The sequence below is a fragment of the Pieris brassicae genome, chromosome 5 (genome assembly GCF_905147105.1).
Source record: "Pieris brassicae chromosome 5, ilPieBrab1.1, whole genome shotgun sequence".
Taxonomy (NCBI): domain Eukaryota; kingdom Metazoa; phylum Arthropoda; class Insecta; order Lepidoptera; family Pieridae; genus Pieris; species Pieris brassicae.
In genome coordinates this window covers 7,326,367-7,353,529 of record NC_059669.1, presented here as the reverse complement: position 1 = coordinate 7,353,529, position 27,163 = coordinate 7,326,367, and the positions used below count along the sequence as shown (strand labels likewise).

The 27,163-nt window shown below is 32.0% G+C and overlaps 1 protein-coding gene across 3 annotated transcripts; it reads right to left on the bottom strand.

The window, feature by feature from the left end:
• Positions 1–27,163, bottom strand: LOC123710234 (protein spinster). Of its 3 annotated transcripts, XM_045662011.1 has the most exons (10): positions 26,696–27,163; positions 11,239–11,435; positions 10,328–10,479; positions 7,105–7,305; positions 6,750–6,881; positions 5,535–5,796; positions 4,301–4,399; positions 2,992–3,178; positions 2,195–2,214; positions 1–1,459 (listed from the first exon to the last, which is right to left on the bottom strand). In XM_045662011.1, the coding sequence occupies exons 1-9, from the start codon at positions 26,898–26,900 to the stop codon at positions 2,195–2,197; spliced, it is 1,455 nt and encodes a 484-aa protein (XP_045517967.1). In that variant the 5' UTR covers positions 26,901–27,163; the 3' UTR covers positions 1–1,459. The 3 variants fall into 3 exon arrangements, with proteins under 3 accessions (XP_045517967.1, XP_045517966.1, XP_045517965.1); XM_045662010.1 differs by lacking the exons at positions 2,195–2,214; positions 5,535–5,796 and adding an exon at positions 6,049–6,310 and having other exon boundaries at positions 2–1,459; positions 26,696–27,162; XM_045662009.1 differs by lacking the exon at positions 2,195–2,214 and having other exon boundaries at positions 3–1,459; positions 26,696–27,161.

Sequence of the window (27,163 nt, the reverse complement as noted above, 5' to 3'; positions counted from 1 at the left end):
TTCAAAAATAATTTATTTTCAATTCCCATCATTACACGATATTTACAAAAACAAATTTCACTATTAGGAATTCTAAACAATTCAGTCTTAATTGTCATTCATTACAGTTTAACTTTGCATAAGTAACTTACCAATTTGTTAAAGCACATTCAAGTTAATGAACAACCCAACATATAGAACTACATGAAAACGAAAACCTAGTATCAGTTAGAATCAGATTGTGACATCTTGATTCGGTACAGACAACAGACCCTCGAATCTAATAATACAACTACATAATAACTATTGCATTTGATTTCAATTAAAACTTGGCAAATCTACGCTACACTTACTCCCTTCAAAACTAAATCAGTAATGGCACTCCAAAACACTATTTCGTCTATACAATTTGACAGCGTCTATCGTAAATCTCTTACGCTGACAGCTTACTGTCAAATTGTATTTACTCGTATGAAAAGTCGTTTGAAGATGGTGCAAATACGCTGATTTAGTTTTCACGAATAAGCTTCCCTTACATTAGAATGTATATTAGCGCCATCTGTAGGCGATAACATGAGAATAGAAAGAAAAACTTAGGAAGAATTCCAATGAAATGGATAAGAATAAAACACAGAATATCCATAAATTGATTAATTATAAATGCATCTGGGAGAGTATATAAATTATTTGCACTAACCGTTAAACTGTATGAATACAACAGATAAATTTTGCATTGAATAATAATTTAATACTTTATGATGAACAAAATAAATATCTATTTCTTGTGTAACAAGTGCTTGAGGTAATTAAATATTGACAAATAAACATTATGTACTTAGGCTGAGGTGAGGCTTGTTGCACACTTGACTAGAATCACCTGATTTTAGTATTTCGTTTTTATATAGTGTAAGACAACATAGACAAATCAAAAGTATTGACACGTCAAGAACACTAACTTAACTGGCCTAGAACGAACGGTTGTCTCTTTCGAGATTATAAGAATTTTCTAAATTATTAATATGAGATGTAAATGTAGACATTATTTAAATTTTCTAAAGAAGAAAATTGCAGAAGCGATATTTACTTTAAGCCGAGAAAGGTAACGCCATTTTTTTATAACATTTTAATACTAATGGCATCCTAATTCTATCACGATTGACGCTTGTTTAAAATTGTATGCGTACGGTAATATTAATCCTATCAGTAGCCAAGTGTGCTTCAAGCCACACGGCTATTCCTACTCAGGCACGTGTTGCCTTTCTCAATCATCCCTATTTGCTGTGCATACTTAATCAGTCTTCTTCGTTGATCATTTAGTTAATTTATCAAAGCAATATTTTGTGATAAATTATCTCGAAACGATCATTTCGTGAATCATCTCACAGATCTAAAACGCGAATTTAACTACAATTATTCTAATCTCCTCCTAGTGGCTCTTGCGCGTTACTGTGAGACGGCTCTGCGTTCTGCGCTTCGGCTTCTGTAAAGAAAAAAAATGAAAACGTTAAAAAAAACCTTAAAAAGTTTCTTTTTTACCAATCCCTTTTGTCTATTTTGTCGGTTAACTATAAATAAATAATGATATTGTTAGAATTTATTTGAGTATCAATTAAGACGTTTAAATCTCGTCAGCGTCTTAATTTTATATTTGTACACATGTTATATTTCGGTGATACAAAATTATATCAAGATGATCCAATTAAATTACGTTCGGTCAACGGGTTCAATGGTAGGTTTAAATTATCATAATTACTTTTATCTTGTTATAGTTTAGATGAAAATGAGGTTAAATATATTCCGTTCGATAAGTCAATAATAAATTATAGAACGCAAAAGTTAATTTTATGTTACAGTATTATCTTAGTACTAAGCTCTAACATTTCAGTCGAGTGTTTACGAACGCATAAGGTTATCAAAATCTGTGATTGCACATACAAATTTAATTAAAAACTACAATATCAAATGATATACACGAATAATATTCAGATATACATTTTCGTTACCTACGTTTAGTTCCAAAAACAATCACGAAGCGCTCACAAACATTTGTAACTATTATTTCGGATTAACGATTTCACGATTTTGTATAAATAATTATTTTAATATCTTATCTATCTATAACAAATAAATATGGAGAAGGAACAAATAGGTATAAAATATTGCGTCAAAGCGTTAACCATAAGCAAGAAGCAAAAAAACAGCTACTAGCACTCACCTAAACTACTTTTGAAGTAGCTGAAACAATGTAAAGTGGCATTTAAGCGCGCTACTTACATGAAACGTAAAATATTTTACAGCTATCACAAAGAATATTCCTTCAGATATTCAAGTATAACAATTTTTTTGGCTTAGTAAAACTCTTCTTATTTACGTATAAATTCGTGTATTACGTGGAACTTTTACGAAACTCAATTTCAACTGACTCTCAAGAATTTCCAGCACAAAATAATTGCACATAAACAAATAACCTCAGTCGAGACCCTTGTTAGTGACTAAAAGCAATATTTTAAGATCAATAGAAGTTTTAATATATTTTACTCGTAACTTAGATTATTTTATAATAGAACATAACGACCATAAATAAAAGAATAAGAATATGTTCCGTGTTTCATATTACCATTGATAATTGGTAAGTAAATTAATGCTCCAATTACACAATGTCAGCTTTTTTCCTAATAAAAAAGGTCATTTTATATCGTTTAGAATTTCCTTGTTTTTCCTAAACCTATAAAATTGTTCGTAAACTATTCATACGCTTCAGTCTGGTTTATAATTTCCAGAGAATAGTTTCAATAAAGAAAAGGCGTTTTTAAGTTCTCTAATAATATATAATAATTTCGCGAAATCTTCCACAACATACAAAATCTAGGTATCTAACACAGCAATAGAATGAAGAAGAAGAATGATAGAAGCAATTTCGTTACTACTGAAATAGGTGCCTCGGATATTAGACACGGCTAACTAAAAACCACTCGTAACCATTACGATTAATATTTTAAACCAGTGACTTACCAGCGATAGCTCTATCGACTTTCAGTTTATCCCTGACGATATAGAGCGCGGTGATAAGGAAGAATATTCCGCCGACCACTTCGACGAAGCAAGTTACGAATAAAGCGTATTGCAACGAACGAAATTCCGCTGTTTTGCTCGCAGGCTCTGATGGTGTTGAATAGTAGAGTTTTAGGGCTTCGGATATCTGTAATAATCATACTCCTGTAAATTTTATGTAAGATTTTTGATATATACAAATCTAAATAGTTAATAGCCATGATGTCTTAGTAAAGACACATGTAAAAACAATATATAATGCTAGTTAGTCAGTTTTTTATGGACGCAAATAAAGAAAAAATAGAGTTTTAACTTTTTCAGCGACTTTTCTTGTGTTAAAAAAAATTATATGTACGCTTCTTTACGTGGTTATTAGCCTGATACATCTTAGGTACTGGTGCGACGCCATTTTGCCTGGAGAAGCGTTTTGGCGGGCTGTTCAAATTATTATTTAATTATGTTTAATTTGAAATTTTAAAGCCTTAACAGAATTAAACAATATACATATATTAGTATAGTAATTAATAATGTTAAATCGCTGTATCCCTTTTAATACCTTGTTAAATAGCCCATTGCGTAATGTCGACCTTTGTGGGATTGGTATTGTTATACGAGTCCATAGAATTAAGTTAAAAACAACTTATTTTAATCAATTATATTTAATTACTTGAATGGTTAAAGAAATATAGAATTAAAAGAATCGTAAGTAGAATTATTGAATAAAATAATCATTCTTGATAATATCTCGAAGCAGACTGAAAGCTTGAAACCGGAGTAGGATCTATCTCATTTAACTTTTTTTTAATAGAACAGGGGGCAAACGGGCAGGAGGCTCACATGATGTTAAGTGATACCGTCGACCATGTACACTCTCAATGCCAGAGGGCTCGCCAGTGCGTTGCCGACCTTTTAAGAAATTCTACGCTCTTTTCTTGAAGTACATTAAGTCGAATTGGTTCGGAAATACTATGATAAATTATGATGACATGATTGTCTTTAGTATTATGTTAGCATTAAGGCTTATCTCTTAGGAGTAACAGTAAGCTCATTTTTTAAGCACCCATATTAAATGTATGTATGCCTAAATCAGTGCCGTCATCTAGTTTTCGGTGAGGCCTCGGTGACGGCGGTGGTGGACAAACGGCCATAGGGTGGAAAGTTCATATATTTTAATTATTTTCAAAAACGTTTAATCTTTTGCCTCAAGTTCTCTTTGGCCTGTTGAAAAATCTATTTACTAGTGGCAATAAATTAAATTTGTGATACTTACCACACCAACCAAGTAGGGACTTCCTGCGTCCCCAAACATGTGTGATATTAAAATCTGGAATGCCTCAGCCGTCGATCTCCGTGGTGGTATGACCACGTACTATACAAATAATATTAATATTGAATAAATAAATCTAAAAAATATTTATTGTTTGATATATAATTAAAATTATGAAAAGAGAATATATTCCGCAACTTTGATGTAAAACAATAAAGCTATTTAAAATATTAGCACTCACAGAATAATTCTGAACAAAGTCAATAAGTAAAACTAATTTAGTAAACTCTTAAACAAATAAATCTACATTATTTAGCGACGTAATGAGTAGAAAAAATATGTTAATCAAATTCTTTGTTCGGTCGAGTATGAAACTATAAATCGTTACAGTAATTGTGGTCAATGACCGACAGAAATAATCTTTTTTTACAATATGTGGAATAGCGCCACCTATATTATAAGATGCTAATTAGCATAACTTCACATATAACCTTCTTCAAGGTTTGAACTCTGAACTAGATCGTGTTTCGCAATGTTCTCAATAGATGTCGCTAATCCGAAAACTTGAAACCAGCATTTGGCACAGATTAAAATAAAAAACGAGATAACGACTTTCTATAACTGTCGACTGTACAATGTACTCATGTATGACTGGTTTCAAGTGATCGTGCGTTATGACATGAATATGCGAAAGAAATGCATGCTCTAATTTTGCAACCTTAACTTATTGCCACTTAGGTCACGAAATCGATTATTCCGCAACAAACTTAACACTATATACCAAAATGAACCCCATGCATTATATGAATTTTAAGTTATTTACAGTTAACTGGAATTTCTACTTTATAACTACATTCAAAGTTCTAGCTGTTACTCTATGTACTTTTCACACTACTGTGGAGCGTGAAGCACTACAGAAGTATTATTTACACGTAAAATTAGAAAGTTTAAAGTCAAAACTGTACAGATGTGTCGCAGACTTGATGCATAACCATAAATGAAAACATTAAACTGATTAAACTGTTAGCGAGCAAACCAACGTTCAAGTTCATATGCACAAGTATTTTTCTCAACACCTGGATGCATTGTACTAACAAAATTTAGATCATTAACATAGGATTTTCGACTTCCAATAGAGCCTATGGTAATTCTACATTTGTGAGTAAAATACCGCGTGTGCATCAAGACACGTATACGTCCTGTCTATATTCCCTTAGCCCACATCCCCAAATCTTACCAGCGACATATCAGCAACAATAGCCCAGTTGAGATTCAAAGCGACCTCCCCAAAAAATATGAGGACGAACGGCGCGTAGAAATATCCCTCGCAGAGCAGCATCGCTAGTGTCATCAATGGCGCTGAGATGAGGAGGCCCACCCCACAGATGATAGGATGCGAGCGAGGGAATTGCTTGGTCAGTGTCGCACCAAGCCACGCGCCCAACGGAACTCCAACCACGCCAGACAACATCGTGATTGCGCCGAAGATTAACGCCACCCTTCGTAACATCTCACTGTCAGTACTGACTGACGTCACGTGCTTATAGCACCGTCTATGTCAATTATGACCCTGCGCTTTCGGTACAAGCACTATGGTTAGCGTCATGTCAATTGTCATAGGCGGTTCATAACTAGCAATAAAACAAGCAATGACACTGGCCATGCTTTCATTAGTATGGATGATTGCATTAATAATTGAAGCTAGCCTAACATGAGTACATTGTCGCCGGGATCGTTATCTCGATCCTCACCAGAACGATGTCTGCGACGATTGACCAGGTCAGATTGAGGGTGACCATTCCGAGGAAGATAAGTAGATAGGTGAAAGCTGGGAGCGCTGTGACGGCGACAAGAGCTAAGTAGACCAAGGGCGCCGAGGTCAGAAGGGCGAAGCCGCAGATTAGCGGGTCCACGTCTGGGTACCGTGCTCGCAGGCGCTGAGCCAGGGCGGAACCCAGCGGAACTCCGCACGTACCAGCAAACATTCCCACCAGTCCGAACTTGTACGACACGCTATAACCCAACCTCACCTCTGTATACTTTTACATTGTAAACGAAACTCGTTCGAAAATCGGACAGTACTATTTTTGAGGGGCGTGCTATGTTTACAGTGGTTAAAATCGGTAAAGTAATTTGTATGAAGGCATAGATAAAAACTCGGAACTTTATTCAAACCATACTAAAGGTTCGGGAAAGTAAGTGATGCGAATAATGTTCTTAGAACATAAACATTGATTCAAATAAATATATGCTGGCTTTTCTAAGGGTTTTTCCCATGATATTTTTAGGATAAACGAATATTAATAAATAACAGTCGAATCTTTAGGAATTAACATATTCAAATCATATTTTTAATGTTACAAGAAAGAACAGTTTTTTCAGTTAAAAATATTAGAATTGTTTTATACTTTCCTTGAAAAATTTTGAACAAATTTATATAACCTAGACATACCTTTCAAGCGTAATGTCAGTGTTAGGCTGTAATGTCAGTCCCAGGAATATAAACTGGGGTCCCCACCACGCGAGGGCGCCAGTCACGAAGGCCACACAGGTAAACGCCAGGGATGACAACATAAAGGACGGACTGAAATTGTATATGTATTCATATAATACGACGAAAACCTTATTCAGTGTGTATTTGACAGTCTCAAATTCAAAATACAGATTAAAAACATCGATGCTGAATCTAAGAAAAATTGTTCTGTCAAAATCTATATTACCATTATTGATACAATTTTTTGTATCAATTTCTTATGGGGGGGTATTGTTAAACCAATAAAGTAAAATCTTTACTAATTACCACTTACTTCTTTACTAATGATTTAAGGTCGTCGCGGTACGACGTTGGTTTCATATGACAATCCTCCGCCTGTCCTCTCTCAGGGTTCTCCATGACAAAGATCATCAGAGCTACAGCAGCACCCCCAAGAAAGGGCGTGACTCGGAGGCCATATCTCCAGTCTCCTGCCATAGCACCGGCTACGGAGCCAACTATGTAACCGAAACCACTGCAACAAATGATTGACATTTAAAAAAAAATCATTAATAGTAACATAATACAATATTAAGATTATGATTTGGGACAAAAGGTCTGTAAAGGAGTTCCTATGTCTAGTACCTCTGTTAAGTTGTTACGATGCATTCCCTAAATGAATTCAAGTTGGCAAAGAAGCCTTACTGTTTAGGCGTAAGCAAAAGAGGTGGAAAGATTACTATTATATTTTTTAAATTTGTAAGTATTAAAACACCAAAACTTTTAAGAACGTTCATACAATTGCATAGTTTCAGTATTATTATTCACTAATAAAACAATTGCGCGTAAAACATTTTTTTTATATTAAGTCCATAAATCGTAAATAAAAACCTGTCTATAAAGTTCAGAAATCATAAATGGCACTTCCTTTTTACATTATATACAATCCAATTTTTCTCAAGCATTACATACGTCATCAAGCGACCTTCCAGCGTTAATCACAAGCTATTTTACGTATTCCATTGCGAATAAGACAAGATGTGTCAACCTTAACTTGAGACAATAAATTGTTGGGAGAATATTAATTCAACTATTTAAGATATAACAATTTTCTGGTCAAAAGTAAAAACATATACGAAACTATTGCATAACTTTTAATGAAACATTTAAATGTATTGACGTGCACTCGACAAACAACAACATTTCCGTACTATTCCACTCTTCTCGTTTCTTATTGCATTTCCAAGGTTAGGATTGAACCCTCAAGATCCGACCCCTAAATTATTTCCATTAAGAATGTCGTTGACACGCTCTCAGGATATCCTTAAGTCATTACAAATCAAGAGGGAACCGGTACATGTAATTGACATCTTAATGAAGTTACGGCCTACGCACATTTAGTATTCGTCATAGAGTAAATAATTTAGGAGTTGCTCAAAATTTGAACAGTTTGATACTCCGTTACCATTGGGGCATTGCGTCAGCTTTATATATTTTTTTCCATTTGTATAAGACTTTTGCACCCAAAACATGTCGATTTTTTAATTCATTTAGCAAACCAGTCGCGAGATATTTTACGTAACAATTATAAATGTCCTTCCGAATTCGAATTTCAAAATATATTGTGATTGTAATACAACATTACCAATTAAAGTATAATCCAAACGGAAGTTCACTATGTAACTAGGTTATAAATATGTTGACGTAAACAAAATCTTTGTTTCTTCATTCTTAAAAACAACGCGCAATAATCTAAAATCATTATACAAAGTTCTATAAACATTCTCTATCTATAGATATCAGACATGGTTTAAAACGCGACAGAACTAATCAAAACATCAACACAAATTGCGCGTAAAAATCTAAAATTAGCTTTAATTATCGACTGATCATTCGATAACGAATATTAAAAAAAAAACTACGTTTTCTAATATTTCGGTGGTGTTTGAGTGAAATTTGACGGTAGTTAACACCGATATGGCATTTTGATACTATATCGAAATTCTACCTTCTTTAGGAGATTAATCTCCTAATCTAATTTCTAATTTTAGGAGTCGGACGTTTTCTAAAAAAAATGCGGGTAATTTAAGAACAGCTCAATGAATGCTAGAAAATTATTCAACAGAATATGCTTAGCCAAGCATGCATTGCCGCGCGTTGTTCATACGAATTGTTTTCTATTACCTCAGTAATACACAGTGACAGCCCTACATTGGAAGAAAGTACAGTATTCCGCTGAGCTATAATTATTATTCTTCAGATAAACTTTTCCTTTATCACCGTCCCCTATGACCCGTTAAGTTCAATCACCCAATGTCAACAACAAATCCGTCTCGCGCGATTATGACGTAATGACGCGATGTGATTCATTTGTTTTTGTTTTTATATTAATATTTGTCTTTAAATATTCATTGCCAAAAAATATAAATCACAACTGCTCCTATTGATACGTTATTTATCCCATTGATTGAATTTTACGGTATTTTTGGACCGAATTAAAAAGAAAGGAGGAAATGAAGAAAAAACATTTTCGTGGTCTCCTCCAGGATCAATTTTACCAGCAAAATTACCAATTCGACAAGTTATATTCTTAAAAGATTAAATTTTGTATTTACCTAGTTCATGTATTACGTAACGATTTTTGGGATGGGGGGGTCATTTTGTAAAACGTTACGATGCGGGGCGAGGATTGAATTACGCGTTATTGTTAATATTATTTCTACTTTCCAGTACTTTACACCACATAATGGTAAGTTTTAGGTATAAATAGTCACTGGGGTTGTCACGAAACATTTTACTATTGGAAACAAAAACGTTACGGCGCGTTTAATGGGGGGGGGGGGCAACAATCTCCAAAAATTGCGTGACGAAATACTTGAACGTAGGGAACCGGGTTATAAAAACTCAAATCAGTATCAGATTCTTGAATGTCTTAACACCCAGAAATAAATTCAAAATGTCCGACGAAAGGACTGATATATGCAAGGTTTAACTTATATGAAGAATTTTAAAAGAGGTTAGAGAGCCAGTCGTCAAATATGTATCCACCGAGCTGCCTGCGGAATTTAGACAGATGGTCATAATACCAAATATAAAGCGTACGCAGAAATTTAGCAGGCGATAGATCTTGTCAAACAGCTCTTCATTCAAATCTGAGGTGTCAGAGTCCGCATAATCGAGAACAGGAAGCAGAAGAGATCACTGTGGTATCTTTGTGGAAATAAAAAAGACAGCGGGAGAATATGAACAGACTTAGCGATGGAGAAAAATGGAATGGTCCTTACAAGTTGTACTTAGTACTAGATGTTTTTTTTATTGGCCACATTTCTATTTAATATATAAAAAGTTGTTAAACAATAAATAGGTTTTTATTAAGCTATATTTTTGTTGGACTTCTGTTTGTTTACTCTCAGCACGGACCCTTCGCAGCCGTTTTTAATTACGTTTATTTGTATAATAGGCACCCCTTAACAAAGTACGTATTCAACGTCTCAAAACAATATATTTTTGCCATTTTTGGGTATATTTAGTCGAAAAGAATAATCCTTAAGTCTTACCTTCCAACCGGAATCGCGAAGTAGAAAAAGGCAAGCATCTTTGACCGGACATTCCCCACAAAGAGATCGCTGATGATGGTCGGAGCTATCGTGGAGTAGGACGCCTCACCAATTCCCACTAGGCCACGAAATACCGCGAATGTTGCGAAGTCCTACAAAAAAATATTTATAAGAAGTCAGTTAAATCTAAATAGTCCATCTTGACCTTGCAACCCTGCATTTTCAATCAGTATTGATTTTATAGAAGTAATACAGTGTACAAGAAACTTTGCCAACTATGTGCTCACTGCCGTCGTATCACTTATACGAAACAAAATAATGTTTATTTTGCTTCTTCAAATGTAATTTTAGTGTCTTTTCAAGATGGATCGGGATGTCCCTCTTGGGCTTATATGAGGGGTTATAAAATAGATATTGCAACTATACGTAAATTTATTTATATATATAGTTATATATATATATATATATATATACTTATATACTTAATTTAGGTCCCAGGGAAACCCGACAAACGTTTTTCCTTTAACAATATAATGATAATACATAATTACAGCATCGTATGATTGAGGTAAAATGAACTTTAATTAATAAATCTATTTATAACAATTTTCCTATATACAGCAAAATCGAAAAACTTATACAAATAAAATTACCATAACGTATTCAGTCCCTAACTTAATAAAACTATTCGCTACGTGGACCATAGATATATCTGTGCCAATTTATTTAAACCAAAATAGCCTTCGACAAACACAAAGTACTTACAATTTTTTAAGCTTAAACTTATATTATATATTGTTATTATTTTCAAATTCCTTGTATTCTAATACAAAAAAAAATATTTAAAAATCACTTGAATTTTAAAAAAATACCATCCATCCATACCATGATCGCTAAAATAAAATACTAACCGGTATAAAAGACCCGATAAGCGTCGTGGCACTCCACAGACCCACTCCGAACGCCATGATCGCCCTTCGCGAATACCTGTCACCCAGGTAGCCGAATATAGGCGCAAATATCATATATGCCACCACGAACACAGTCTGAAGCAGGCCCGCCATATCATCGCCGATGGCAAACTCTTTTTTGACGTCATCCAGCACTCCTATAATGATAAAAAAAGCAAACAATAAGTAGTTAATAAGTCATTAAAATGTTGATTAGCTTGGCGTTATTAATTGAATATACCCTATAAAAATATTTAAAACGTGAATTTTAAAATAAGACGTTTCGATGGTCTTGTGCTTATAAAAGTGCATACGTTAAGGGTATTAAAAAACCTTCAACATCTCCATACAACATTCCAGTCAATCAATCAAAAGCACGGATGGGCCGAATTATACTTCTCCAAAAGGAGGTAACCTCAAATCTAACCTTGGGCGGTTGACTGACCAACGCTCACTAAAAATGAAAATACTAACCGGAACTTCTAACCTGTTTAATTAGCACTCCGCTGGTTTCAAAATACCTGAAGTGCATTTTGTTTTATACGTTAATGATATTTTAAATACTTTACACAAACATTTAAATAGATTCTAGATTATGTTTGCGACTACCCTCAATATTGTGTCAATAGACAAAGTATGTATAATAAGACGAAAAAGTCTTAGATTAGAATCTATACAGCTAAATTAGGCTCTAAAGAGCCTGTAAGTATCATGAATGAAGCCATTAAATTCTGGTAAAAATATTTTCAATACGAATTCACTGTTTGAATAACCCTTAGCACCAAAACCCAATACAAAAAATCATCCAAAATTACTATCTCTCACCAAAAGTGAAACCTTGTTCAGGGTTCGATGTATCTATATCATCATAACAGCTGTAGCAATGTCGTGAAAACAACGTTATAGAATTTACAATTTATATTAATATGACCAGCCGAAACCGTAAGTTAATTTTATTCAAAATGGTCGTTTAAACACTGCATCATTAATCATTTGGATTGCGAGAATTAACAAAGATTACATTGCATATATTTATACAATGACACAGCGGTTTGCTTAAATAAGGGGTACTAGAATACCCATATTTAATTAAAATTAGCATATTTCATTATTAATTAAAGCATATGAAGCGTGTAATAAACTTTAAAAGGCAACGGGTAAAATGTATATATCTAATAATATTAATACATAATTAAAAAAAATATTGTCGTAAATTATTTTTGTTCATATTACTATATACAAAAACGCAATAAGATACTTCACTAGTATCGCGTGTAAGCGATTTGGATTAAATAAAATACTAGTATTTAACTTAACAAATTTAATTAGCAATTTTAAAATAAGTGACTATGAAATTCAAAGAATGTCGTAAATTTTGAGATCTGATCTGGTAACGCAACATGGACTGGAGGCGTGAACTACGTGAACACGATACTACCATGGTTACCATTTCTATAAAATTTCATACATCGTGTTTAACTTGAAATTTTATAATTAGACAAAGCAAATATACGGTCTTTAATTGATAGTAGAATCTAAGAAATAAAAATAAATCCACATAATACTAGCCCGATAAAACCTATAGTCCGTTATCATTGCGAAAATACCTATATGATAATCGCAATAACGACGCAAGGGTATATACATCATAAATTACTTTTAAGAGTCATAGAACATACTAAAAATAACAAATATGTATAGATTTAAATGTTTAATGGCCATAGTAACAGCTATTGTATGATTCTTGCAACGAAACTATATTTGGCGAATTGACGAACACTGATTTTTAGTCTTACTTCGGCAGATAATAAAATCTTCTGTGTTATTTATTACTGACAGAACAGTTAATGTTTGAGAGTATTACGTACTATTTAACTCGGCCTTTTAAATAGCTAATTACATATATTGTGTAAAGAGTATACAAATGTTATTAACGAGAAACTTAAATAGAATAAATCAGGGCATACATACATTACATAATGCGATTTATTTGCTTTAACTGATGGGTGTGTCCATAAGATTTGCAAAACAAACAAGTATATCCGATAAGGCGAGGGTAAGCGAATATTTCATGCTCGAATGGCAGCAAAAAGGTTTTAAAATTAAGTTTCAACGAAATTTGGGCAATTGTTTTAGATTTCCTATTGTAAACCTGATTCTATACCATAAATATCTATAATACTCTGTTGCCACTATTAAATTTAAAAAAACGCAGCAACTGTAGGGCAGATATTTTTATGTAGGTTTAAACAATCATATTGTTGTCTTAAAGAAAAGCCTCCTGTATACAAGGAGAAACAATTATTCTACACTAAAACATCCAGAAATTTTTAATCGTTAGAAATATATCACAGTTTTAATAAGTGCTTACTTAAACACGTAAACATTCAACATAATTTCTTCAAAGGAACTTAAAAATGGGCTCATTCATCAGTGTTAAATCCGTTTAATCCTAATGTCATTTTCCATTGAAACGTTGTGACATTAATCATTCTTTTGATTGTCCCCCGAACACATTGTTGTAGCCCCATAGAAGTTTTTTTTTTCATTTGATAAACTAACAAAAGGCTCAATCGATAATACAATTTACGAACGAACGTGATCAAAAACTACTTTCACTTATTACATTCAGATATTTTTAGCCCTACAATAATATTTGCTATGTATCATATCTTTTAATTACGATACACCCAAAACATATGGCGAAAGTTATAAGTGGCTCCTCACATTCAGAAAACTGAGTTGCTACTGCTGTAGAGGAAGGCCTGAGAAAGATTCTACTTTCTCTACTGAACGGTTCACACTTTCCGTTTCGTTAACTTTAAAATATGAACGCAAGTATTTAAAGTGATAATGTAAAATATTCCTATTTAATGATGTTAACAGTATTTTAACATTCAGGTATATTTTGTACAAATGTTTTAAATCATTATTTACATACTACTAGCATTAATGGTTACTTATAAACGAGCGTCATTTAATTGTTGATAAAATATTATGGTTGTCACTCGAGCCAAGTACGACATTGCGTAAACTAAAGCTTTACCAAGCATTTTGCACTACGATGATCTTGAACTTGTCCAGTCAATGTAGGTCGGAAATGGACATATTATTTAATATTTATTCGGAAAATCGTTGAATTGCTAATCCAACGCGACCAATGACCTTCGTTTATTACTGTTGGGTGACGTTAAACCGCGTGGTTCGACGTGAGGTTTGCGTCACTTGAGAATTTTGTTAACGTAGCGTGTGAGCGCGAGCGATGCAAGCCTATAGCGAGTTAATAGTCAAAAAAGCGAACCGATGTTTGCATACATCCTTAAGGCAATTCGAACCTTATGTACCCAGAAATAAGTTTCATTATAAGTAAAACTTTAGAATGATGTATTCGTTTCAATTCTTCATCTAAATTGAAGCTATAATATACAGAGCTAAGGTTTAAGATTCTCTGATTATATACCAAACGCGATACAGACGCTACGACCGATAGCTGATAATCGTACGAGGCATTCAATGTCGGCACACTGCGCACGCGGCACGCGCAGTATCACGCCATTTGATTCGACCAATCACAACGTTGCTTTACCTGGCGAAAGATTACAGCACTCGACAAGTGGGTGTACTGAAAACTCTCGGTCAAAATGACGAAATATTATTTTATTAATAACCGTTATATAATTTAAAATAGACAGTCAAATGGAAACGGAAAATTTAATTACTTGAGAATGTGCCAGCTAATTTGTAATGAGTACAACTGGTCCAAATGCTTTTTTATTTTTATATTAGTGTCTTTGAAATTCCACAATCACGACTTTCAATTCTTTTTTCTTTAGCTACCGCTAAAGTACCATTCGACAAAAATGTCTCTAAACAAAGAGGAAATACTTAAAAATATCTGTATTGTAAAGAAAAAAATAGAATATATATTATTACAATGAACTACTACTACCCATAAACAATTTTACTAAGAACCTAGCCTAGTTTTCCCGCCATTTATTTATTTATTTATTTATTGTATAAGTGTGTAGTGTTCTTAATATAAAGGAAGTTGATGTGGTGGAAACACAAACTGTGCACAGTTTTTCTATCCACCAGGACGTCGAACATAATTAAATCATTAACACACACATATACCATGTAGTATTAAAATACCCGCTTCGTAAATTCGTATGCATTTTCATTCCGTTTATAACCAGACACGTAGCAATGGTTACACGTAGAAATGCAATCGGCATTTCATTTCCGGATCGGTTCCGTTCTACTACTTTTTGCTTAAATGACGTCTAAAGCTTCAATATAAGTTTATTGTCTCCGTGAACATAATTAAGTAAAGAAGTATTGAGTTGATATTTAATAATATCTTTTTACTTAACTTTTTGATCAACTGATCAAGATAGGCTTAAATATTATTTCCACCGAATTTGTGAACTAATAATAAAAAATAATTTCACTCAAACTCGCTTCAAAAACCTCTGAAAACAAATAAAAGCAAACTATATATACTATAAGCCACTCAAGCGATTTGTGATTTGGACTGTTCGCTTAGTAATAGAACATATTTCAATTAAATCAAAAAGTTTCATTTCCATGACTTTTCAGTGAAGAAATTTGTAGTCTAAACGAACATAAAGCCAAAAAATAACCATTAATATCACATATATAAAGATTAAATTCCTGTTTAAAGTCGGTTAAAAATATAAGTAAAAGGATACATCATTGTGAAACTAACGTATGCCGCAACAGTTCAGGTGAAGGTTAATTGCATTTTCTATTGTTTATGCCCTTTTAAACAAAAATTAGAACAGCTCAAGTGCATTTGTACTCAATGTACCGACGTACTAACCCCTATAGATATTTTAAAATGACCGACGTTTTTATGGAATAACTACATCTGTTTCTAATTAGAATGATACCATTTTGTTTAACAACAAATCTATGTTCCGCAACATATAATACGAATGAACAAAAATGCATAATTTTTGATAGCGGATAGTAAAGTTTTAGATAAATAAGACAAACTAGGAGCAAAGTCAACATTTTCTTGCAATAATATTTACCATGGCAATACGGACAGTAATTAATAATAATATATAAATGTTGAACAATATATTTTATATGTATAATTTGAAAAAATCAAATAGTTTTTCAGTCCATCACAAAATTTGAAAAAAATATTCACTTTAAAACGTAAAGCTAATAATGATTGAATTATTATTCTGTTAGAATATAAATTTAATTAATCTTCAAAATTCTAACTGTATTTGACTTTTTTTTGTTTCTATTATATGTGTTTGTTTCCTTGTAATAATACTGATATTAGTGTGACAGCGTGAATTAATAATAACAATTTCTCTATAAATATAATTTATGAACAAAGTACATCATAAAAAAGTTACATGTCGATTAATTAATATTTAACCGCCAAGTATACAGTAGTAAGTATATATACTAGCTGAAATAGGTACTCATGAGTTTGGAGGAGCAGTATTCATTCTTTGCAAAGCAGGTTGCAGGGCCACATATTTGTTTACCCATAAATCACCGTAGAATGAACAGGTATCATTCATATAGAATTTATCAGCATTATGGCGAATGTTGTACTAGAAATGTATATTAACACCTATTTTCACACGTTAACAAAATCGATAAACTTTGATCATTTAATTACGTATCTATATGTATGCATACACATTTATTGATTTTTTCCTGATTATGACAAAGTTTTGAAAATGCTAACATGCTTTCTTTTGACAGTTTATATTCTCACACGATGACCATGCATAAATAAAACAATGGTACAGAAATGTTGCTGCAAACTTAGGAACCCTGTAATGCCCAATTACTCAAAAATAAAAACACATTCCCACAAGTCATTCACAATCTTCACTGCAGGACACACGTGACTAGTAATATTACTAATAATTCTCGTACAATATTACCATACAACGATACCATTTGAATGAGACTATATCCAATTACCGTGGTAAACCGCTACAATGCCAGCGGTTACGATAACCAATTCCTGGTAAGATTTTGCTTATGAAATTCTTATAACATACGTATTTAATTTCACTTATTACAAAGTTAAGTAATCGTTTGGTTTAACCAAAATACCAGCAATTTAATATTCTTTGCAAGACACATTAATACAGCATGTACCTGTCAATATGTCTGTGGTCATAAATCAGACACTGATAAGTACATTTTTGCTTAGTATGACTTATTAATCAAGTATATATCGAGTGTTTCATATTTTTATAGTACCTTTCCAGATTTTTTTAATAATTTAATTGCTTGTCCTGTAAAGCAATGAAATGGCATTTATCATATTCTGACCTATAGCCACAGAGCCATAGTTCATCTCACTTCACTCCAAAGTTAGAGAATTTGGTAATACAAAACTCAAGGTGCTTTTAAGAGAAGCACCTTCTTAACCTATTCTATGATACAGAAAATATTCTGATTGTGCAACAATAGTAGTTATTTTGTAGAAATTTTTATGTTAAGTACATGTCAAATGGAAGAGACTAGCTGCCCCCGACACAGGGAATGTTTTTTATTTTCTTTCTTTCAAGAATATTTAAATTTCTAGCCCCAACATATTAGGAGGCGTCATCCCGATAGACAATATTCAATCAAACACGCGCTATCGTCTTTTGTTTTGCATTATTTCGCAATACTGACATTCGGCACTGTCTTAGCGATTATTTATCGTTTATATTCCTTCTGTAAACATTCAATAAACCTTTAAATTTTCCTTTGGAACTGCTATAAGTCCCTGACCCAGGAATCGTATACAATAAGCCACGATTGTCCTATAACTTTATCATTTTTGTTTGATTTGAAATAGATTATGCCCATATAAATGTTATCAGTGCGGTGTGCACTGTCCTCGGTATTGCAACACGGTGGTTTATCATTTCACGATAAACTGCGGCCAATTTCTTAATCTAACAACATAATCCACTTACAAGGATTATACATGGAGTAATATTTAGCTTATATTATGTTACGAAACTTTTCCGATCCAAGCTGAGATGGCTATTTTTTTAAAATAAAGATACGATATGTATTAAATTTGAAATATATATAATAGATCGAGACAATAAAGAAGTTATGGTAGAAGCTTTGAAATCACAACTATCAACATATTAAGCTCAGTTTTTTATATATATATAAGTCAGGGAAACAGAAATTATTCAAAGTAGATCGACAATTTTATCTAATATCAAAAACCCTGACTTTTATCTATTCAACCTTCAAGCTGTTCACAACTAAAATACTTTCCATTCGTAAAGAATACGGCGTGCGATTAGTATTTTTCTAATAATTAATATTATACTACTACTTAATATTTTTCCATTACATTATTTTTTTTCTACTAATTAATATTTTTAGAGTATTTCAAGGCTTCATCAGTAATTTAATGTAATTAATTAACGTGTACCATTAAAATACACAATTAGGAAAACTTTTGGAAGTAACTACTAAAATGCGTTTGCATATTTTGTAAAATATCTTATACCTACATCGACTAGTTACAATTTTATACATAAAATAATATAAAATATATCTTTCATATATCTCAATGAAATCAATTGAATGCAAGTGTGGTTCGAGTGGTACTATTTTAAAGCACTGAAGCGCACAGTACATTTACTAACAGATGGCTAATAAATTAATTAGGAACAGATCTTTCATTACTGTATAATTTGTTGTGGGAAAATAACACATACATAGATAAGCGGCACGCTAAAGACAATTACTCAATATTTTTTGTTAAACAAAATTTACCTCTTAAAACTTAATTAACGAAATTTCAACATTACAAACTCGCATTTTTTACTAATTTGTAATAAATGAGTCATTTGTAAATAATGTATAGTCAAATAAAATACTTACTATTAATTATGGGAAAGACAACTAAACCTTTTGCGATGGTAATGCTAGTGTAGTGTAGTAATTATATATCTATATCTCGGACATACGATCATAGAGCCAAAACATAGAATATAAATTTAACCTATGGACTGTAGAATATAAGGCGTAGTATTAGCCATAATTATCTAGCCTAGATTGTAATTATTATAAAGTCTGTATCCCTTGTGGACTTTAGTAGAAATAATAAATTATGAATTATATACAGCCTCTACTATTTTTGGCTACAGGTTTGTCTGTTTCATTGATGTCTCAGTCGATTGAATATACGCGCAGTCCCTCAGCGGTTAGGTAAGCGTAATCGCTTCAGTGTATTATTACTTGCAGCTGTACTCATAAGGTGCCTTGATTGAAGTCGATATTATTAGCATTTTCAATTATCTGAGATGCAATGCCTGATTGATTCGTCTGTGAGTACTTCATTTTCATAAATTAATGGAGTGAATCGGAATTAAGGTCAATTTTCATAGTTTTGTTGATGATATTCTGCTGACTGAACTATTGTAAATTAAATTAATGTAATTTAAACTTCACAGGGAAAAACTGGAACACGAAATAAAGTAACATCGTGCTGCCAAAAAAGCAAGTGAAAGCATTAAAATATCAAGTAACCAGTTCAGCAAATGTTCCGTTTTCTTAAAAGTATTCCCCACGTTATCTGACAGTAACATGTAAAATGAGAATTTGCTTTTTGTAATTTTTTTCATATATTTAATAGTTAAGTAAATATAAGTAACACTTCTATGTGTCTGTTTTATACATAGATACAAATTGTAATACAAGCTATCAATATTTATTAACTCGAAACAATTGTTGTGTTAGCTTGATCCAAACTTCTGTATATTACGTGTTTACATGGCGTATATCCTTAGCGCTAATATATAAAAACAGAAACGGTTTTGTAGTATTATTCATCTCGTCTATCTCGAAAATGACTAGGATAATAGAAACTAAATGGAAATAAAACATTCAATTTCCCGTAAGTCTTAAAGCAGACTTTAAAATAATAGGCGTTTAACAGAAATCGTAAAAACACCGGCAAAGTCGTAACTTTATGCGGCCCTTTGCTTTTTATTGCATCTTATCTAGAACATAGTCAAGTGGCTCAAATGTTGGGAAACGTCCGGGCAGAACTTTCCATATTATTCCATATTCCGTATCTTTTAGATATCCAAAACGTTTATATTAAATGGTATAATTACGAATTTTGAAGTTTTATGGGACCAAGAATATCTTTTTATAATAATAAAAAGAAAACTTTTACTACGTCTAAGGTAGTCGTCTAGTAGTGGAACGTTGATATATATAGAATATTAATATTCGTTTAAATATATATTTCCAGACGCTGAAAAACTTTCAAAATTATTCATTTAAGCCTTCTTCTGTGGCCCCAGAATGACAATTTTCAACCGGTGGGAATGTACAAACAGAAAACGCCTGAGAAGTTAGGTTTAGGTTACAAATATTGTGCTTATTGTCAGTAGTTAATTTCAGGTGATTAATATCTTAGTAAAATAAGGATATTGTAACATTGCTTCTATTAATGTATTAGTCGTGCTTGCCGAAAAGCGGGTTTGATTTTCGTGTATAGTATTTCGTTGTACTTTAAACCTTTATCAGTATTACAAATATAATGCATTTGCAACGATAAGTACGTTTTCTAGAGCGCAAATAAAAACAAAAACGGTATTTTTATACCAAAAACCGAAAAACAGGCGTCGTTACTTAAAGATCTATTTTAATTTTAATTAATATATTTTAACGTTCTTATCGGTGTCCGCAAAAACAAAAGTAGCTAACAAATATAGAGGTAGGCGTACAAAAGAAATTGTCTATGAACTATTAAATAGCAACAATCTGGGGAAAATCGTCCGATATAGCGGCACAGCGACACACATTATTTTTTAATTTACAAATTGTATATAGACTTTGGTGAGAATGAATGTCCAATACAACTAGTACTGGTCTTCTAATAACATTTTTAACAAGTGTTAGAAAATAAGGTCTTAAATAAAATTCTACGCAGATGATGTCGCGTGCTTCAGCCCGTTAAACACACTTGTCATTGTAATACAAACAGACATAAAAATCAAATAAAACTTACGTAACAACGGATTTAGAGATGAGGAACCGAGATAACGTCTCAAACATGATAACTACCTTTTTTATGTTTGACAGGACTTATAGCCGCGGCAATAACTTTTATTTACATTATAAATAAGGTAAGCGTACAAAAACACAAAAAACACGTAAGTAACTTTACTGAGAAATTAAGTTTTTTTTTTTACTAAGAATATTTATATTTCGGTTTTAATGAAAAAAATAATTTTAATAAATTCAACTTATAAACTACTGAACCGATTTGTATCATAGTAGCTGTTGTTGTTGACTTATCAATAGTAATTTCATATTTATAGGGAAGACTGGTTTTAGTCTTCAATTGGGAAACTTATTAGTAACTAAATATTTAAGTCACCGTTCACAAACAACTCTGATGCTGAACGTTAATCGTTGTTTTAGAAAAAACAAACTTAATTTTTCAGAATCCATCTTATAGTAGCTGAACATCTCCTGGTTTTATTAAATTAGAATTATAAGCGCAATGCCTTAAAATAAGCATTACAAATGTACGGAACCCAACAGCGTAGTAAACCCCTAAAATATTATAACCTCCCACACATTCAAGCCCTCGCTGAGGAATTATAGAGGCAACCTTTTCCATATTTCATTTATTAATCGATGTGTACACACCCGCACCCTATAATAATTTAAAAGGGGACAGCGGGGGTTCTTTTATTACTAAAAAACATTCCCCAGAACAAATAGTAACAAAAATATCTTAGTTGTAACTATTTATAAAACGCAATCAAATATTTTACTGCTTGACTATTTACAAATAACATGTTAATAAACTTCATAAAATACGGACACAACCCTTTAGTCAATAATGCATTTTTTCAAATAACTCGTAGATTAAATTAATCATATACAGTATTCAGACTGCAGTCTGCAACTGACAAGCTGTCAAGTAAAGCATTGGACATAGTTCTTGACAAAATGTTTGGAAACACGCGCACACTATTAATGCACTTTCGAGCACTGCCAATAAAATTTACTATCTAACATTTCTAACAATTACATTCGTAAAAATTGCGTCATACTCCAGCCATCACACTGTACTCATATTTTTTAAAGAATTTGACAGATTATAAAGCGTGAAGTGATGTTTATTAGTGTAACAGACCTGAATTCTCGTTGTATAAGTTTGAGACATATTTCGAAATACATACCTAACAATAAGTGCTAAAGTAGTATGGATATGGACATACAACTATAATTGGTATTACGTTGGCGTACAGGATATTTACAAAATTAAAAGGATTTTACCGTCGTTAGCATGTGGTTTCTGCTCAGCTGCGTTCAAAGTACGTACTCATATTTTCAAGTGATCGAGCGGGCAACATTTTATGGCGTGTTTCTATATATATTCGCCAATTATATTTTTGCTTTAGTCTTCAGCTGAAGACAAATTATTTTATTTTTTACACAACCGCCAAATCGCCTGTTTACATACTTTAAAAATACTTAATGTACTTATATAGATTCGTAGTAGCATCATTACAATTATTATGAAAACTTCATGTATTTATTATATAATTCAAAAACTTACAGTCTAAATTTAATATATTGAAATAAAAATACACTTTTTATCGGTTAACTAAAATAATAAAATAAATACATGCATTACGCAAAACATATATGAATTTTGTTCATCCTATATGTTGTTATAAAACATTTTAAATTGTATGGATGTACGTTTTAGACTACGAGGCTAAAAGTCAAACACCTAAAGTTATCTTTAAACGCAGATCACGTCTCGCATATGCAACAAATCTCAAAACACATTTCCAAAAACTTGTTTAACCTTGGAATAAATATAAGAATACCTAAAAAATGACAGCAAGAATTATTCTAAAATCTAAGATTAGACTTGAAATCTGTTAAAAATGTTAGAAGCATCATTGACTTATCGTCTGATCGTCTATACTCTATATAATCTGTTTTCCTCATGTTAATTAAACATAACACACATTTTTTTAAATTCAGTTTGTTTGGAACTAAACTTTCACACACTTGTTGTTCGTTATTTATAAACAAAATAATATATCATCAACAAAACATCTTTCGAATCTAACCTAATGCAAAAGCCTTACTCCAATATTTCCGTTTTAACATTAAGAATTGTTTATATAACAAGCTTTTAAACGAGAGTTCATCCGGGACTCAACAGACTACAAACTAAAAATAGTATATCTAATTTTAATCAATTAATATAAAAAGTAGTTCCTCGAAAGATCAAAGCTCAAAGACATTTCTCATTTGAACGCATCTTGGGCCGATACTTAAAATTTAAAGCCGTTTTGAAGTTCCTTTGCTCCATAAAAAATCTTCAAATATAGATAAACCTTCATTGTAGATTTCCGTTAGAGTTAAAAGTAGGTGCTTATTATATTTATAAATAAAATATTGTGCGGAAAACTGCGGATAGCTAGGCGTTTCTTTACCCTCAAGCACTTCAAAATATCTTCAAATTACTTGTTTAAAGACGACATAAAGTTCCTTACGCAACGTTAAGTCAACAATTACATATATTTAAACAAATGTATCTACTATCTCATCAAATATGTATGCGCAGTCTTACCAAGGCAAACGTGCTGTCGTAGTCATCTTGGAATCATGAATCATGGCCCTGACCTACGTAACAAATGATAAAACTAGATTGTATACAAAGCAACGAGCTATTACCATTGATTACCCACTATTGTATTGAAAATATTTCTTTCGTTATTAGTCATTTGAAAATTGTATGAAAGATTAAGACAATGGTATCTAGATCACAGTGGAATGTTAAGTTAAAGTATGAAGATTATTAGAAGTAAACCACATTTAAGACATAATGTTCCATTCTAAACGACTACAAGAACGCGTTATAGATAAAACTATCGCGTTTACGTTATCCGTAATAGAAAATTAAACTTTATTCAATTAATTTCAGGTCTTATTTCAATGAATCGTAATATGCGTTATGCATTGCCACGGTAATATGAAAAAACGAAGGTTTAGAAGCTTCGTACTTGGTACTAATTTTTTATTCAACTGCGTGTAAACTCAGCGTTGCTTTCGAAAGTCAAACACAAAAACTGTGTGTAAAACTTTACATGGAAATTAAATTGATTGATAAAACGCTCCGTTTTGTATTTAAGTCCCACATCTGTCCCTGCCATTACCAAACATCCATAGGGAAATCGAAAGCACTTCACAAAATGATGTTTGTACAAACGACACCGCTCAATATTTATCTTGCACTTGGGGGTACCGTTTTATACCACAAACAGGTTTATAAATCACCTCTTTTAAGGACAATACCGATATACATATTTAAAGGGAACATTGTTGCGTGGAGCCCACGCGTGATTTGACAAGAGATTATTCGTCGGGATACGTGACGACGACCCTTCTTGGGTGTTCAATAATCAAAAATGTGCCTACCGCAGAGACGTTACAGTATTGGAATAACACGTGCATGATAATTTAATACTAAATTATGGGATGTTTCGTCCAAGGAACATTTCGTAATAAAAGTTAGTACATTATGAAAAAAATGCCTGCTTGTAAATATTACAAATAATATCTGCAGCACATATAATGTATAATTTTACTAAGTTACTAGAACTTTGGCATAGGTATACATTTATCTTAAACTACGCAGTTAAACAAGCACCAGCTAATACTGAAAACGAAACATTTTAATATGGTACGTTACTGCTTATTAAACCAATCAAATTAAAGTTTAAAGGGTTTTGTGTCTCTAAACTGGAGCTATTCAAGCATGGCAAGAAACATGCATAGATAAAATCGGTACTTAAGAATTAGTAAAACGCCGTTCATATCATTACGTTAAAAGCTTTATCGATTATAGACAAGTAATGGCCTGATTCATTGACGTCGTCGCCCGATCACGCGATAATAAGGCGGGTTCTCCCAGGCTTTGATTAGCCTATGACCGCATTAAAACATAGAAACGGTTTACAAATATGAGTCTGAAACTTTAGTCAATTTACGAAATGCATGCAAATTTAAAATATATTATATTATTTAAGATACATTAAACTGTATTCAGAATTTAATAACTTTGTGTACCTACCTTGTCAAATGTTGAGTCAATAACTTACGGTTATTTACTAAAAAGCAAGATATTCAAAAAAAATTCATTCATTGTTTACATTTCTTACATTGGTGCCTAATGAATATTAGGCACCATTGTAGGAAGGGGAGTAGTAAGAATTATAGTAATAAAGTTATACATATTTCAAGTCAGTTATTAATTTTTGAGGTTTTGCTTTTATGCAGATCACCGTCATTGCAAAAGTAGCTTCACAGACTAGGTATATCTGATATTTCTAACTACATAACATTGTTAGAATATTAATATGTTAGTGTATGTACTGCATTGCCTAAACCACTGTTTAGGATATTTAGAGTGGTAAATAAAATAAATATTGTATTAATTATAATTACCATTATGTGTCCTATCAAAATATTTTCTACGAACATAACTTTATGGTATGTAAACTGTAGTACTTTGGTATCATAGTATAATGAACGACTTATTAATTTAATTAATATTTTACAACTATAATAATAATATAGAATTCATTTAATATTTCACAGGCTGTAGAATAATTTAAGAATAAAAAAAGAAATGAAGATCAAAGTATGCCCTGGTCCTATATAGGTTGGTATTGCAATTTATGGTTGAAGTTAAAAAATTCCAATCAAACTTGTGTCAAAAGATTTGAAATATGACTCATAATTCTTACTGGGTTGTTTCAAATAAATGTATTACATTAAAATTTAATTTTAAGTCTTTAATTGAAGAAGTTGCAAGAAATTTTGGGTACACTGAAGTATATACATATATACTAGAAAATATGAATTGGGTGTTATATTCAAATGGCATGACTATGGCACTAAATTAATAATGCTAACTTTTTACACAGTTTATAAATAAATAGTAAAATTTCTAGATATGATTGATGTAATTGTATATTAGATTACAAAACTATTTTTTTACAATAATTATAAGTTGCATTCCACTTCTAAAAGTAAATATTTAATATATTTTCATAATAATTAAGCAGCCTAGTAAAACAATATGACAACTTTTCTAAGATTCAAAAGGACTAACTTAATCAGGATTTATCTTAAAAGATTTTTTGATACAACTTGGTAAATACTTTATCATTTTATCCTTGGAAGTAAAAATTATATATGGTATATACTTGGCTATTACATACTACTTCATTAGATTACTCTAATAAGAAAAGTTAAAAATGTATTAAAAGTTGCACTGTAAAAATACTTTTCCCAATGGGTATTTCTACAATAATTAGATCCAACTAGAAAAAAATACACTAACCTGCTATCGTGAATCTGTCCATATAATTGATGAGGTTAACGAAGCACAGGATCCCAACAGTCATGAATTCTTTTAAAGTAACATCACTCAAAGTTTCACGTCTTCTAGCCTGCTTCTCCTGAAGAAGCGCAGTGGCAGAATCATTGTCTCCATTTATCACCAGCTGCTGATTAGATGTGTTAGGAGTTATACTGCTTTGGTCCATTGTGTCCAATAAACAATACTAAAATATGATATAACACCTTCAATCACTTGACCGTAACGAAGAGACTTGAAATTTAGAAAGCGGCCGGAAAACAAGAAGTTTTCTTTTCCGTGTTTTAATAAGTAATCTTTTAATTAAAGTAATAAATTCAATTAAAAAACCAAATAATTTTCTTTACAAAATTCAAATTTGCTCATCGCTTACTAACACGTTTAACAGTCAGCGGCGGCGCAAGAACTGACAGTCTGACAGCAGACAAACTA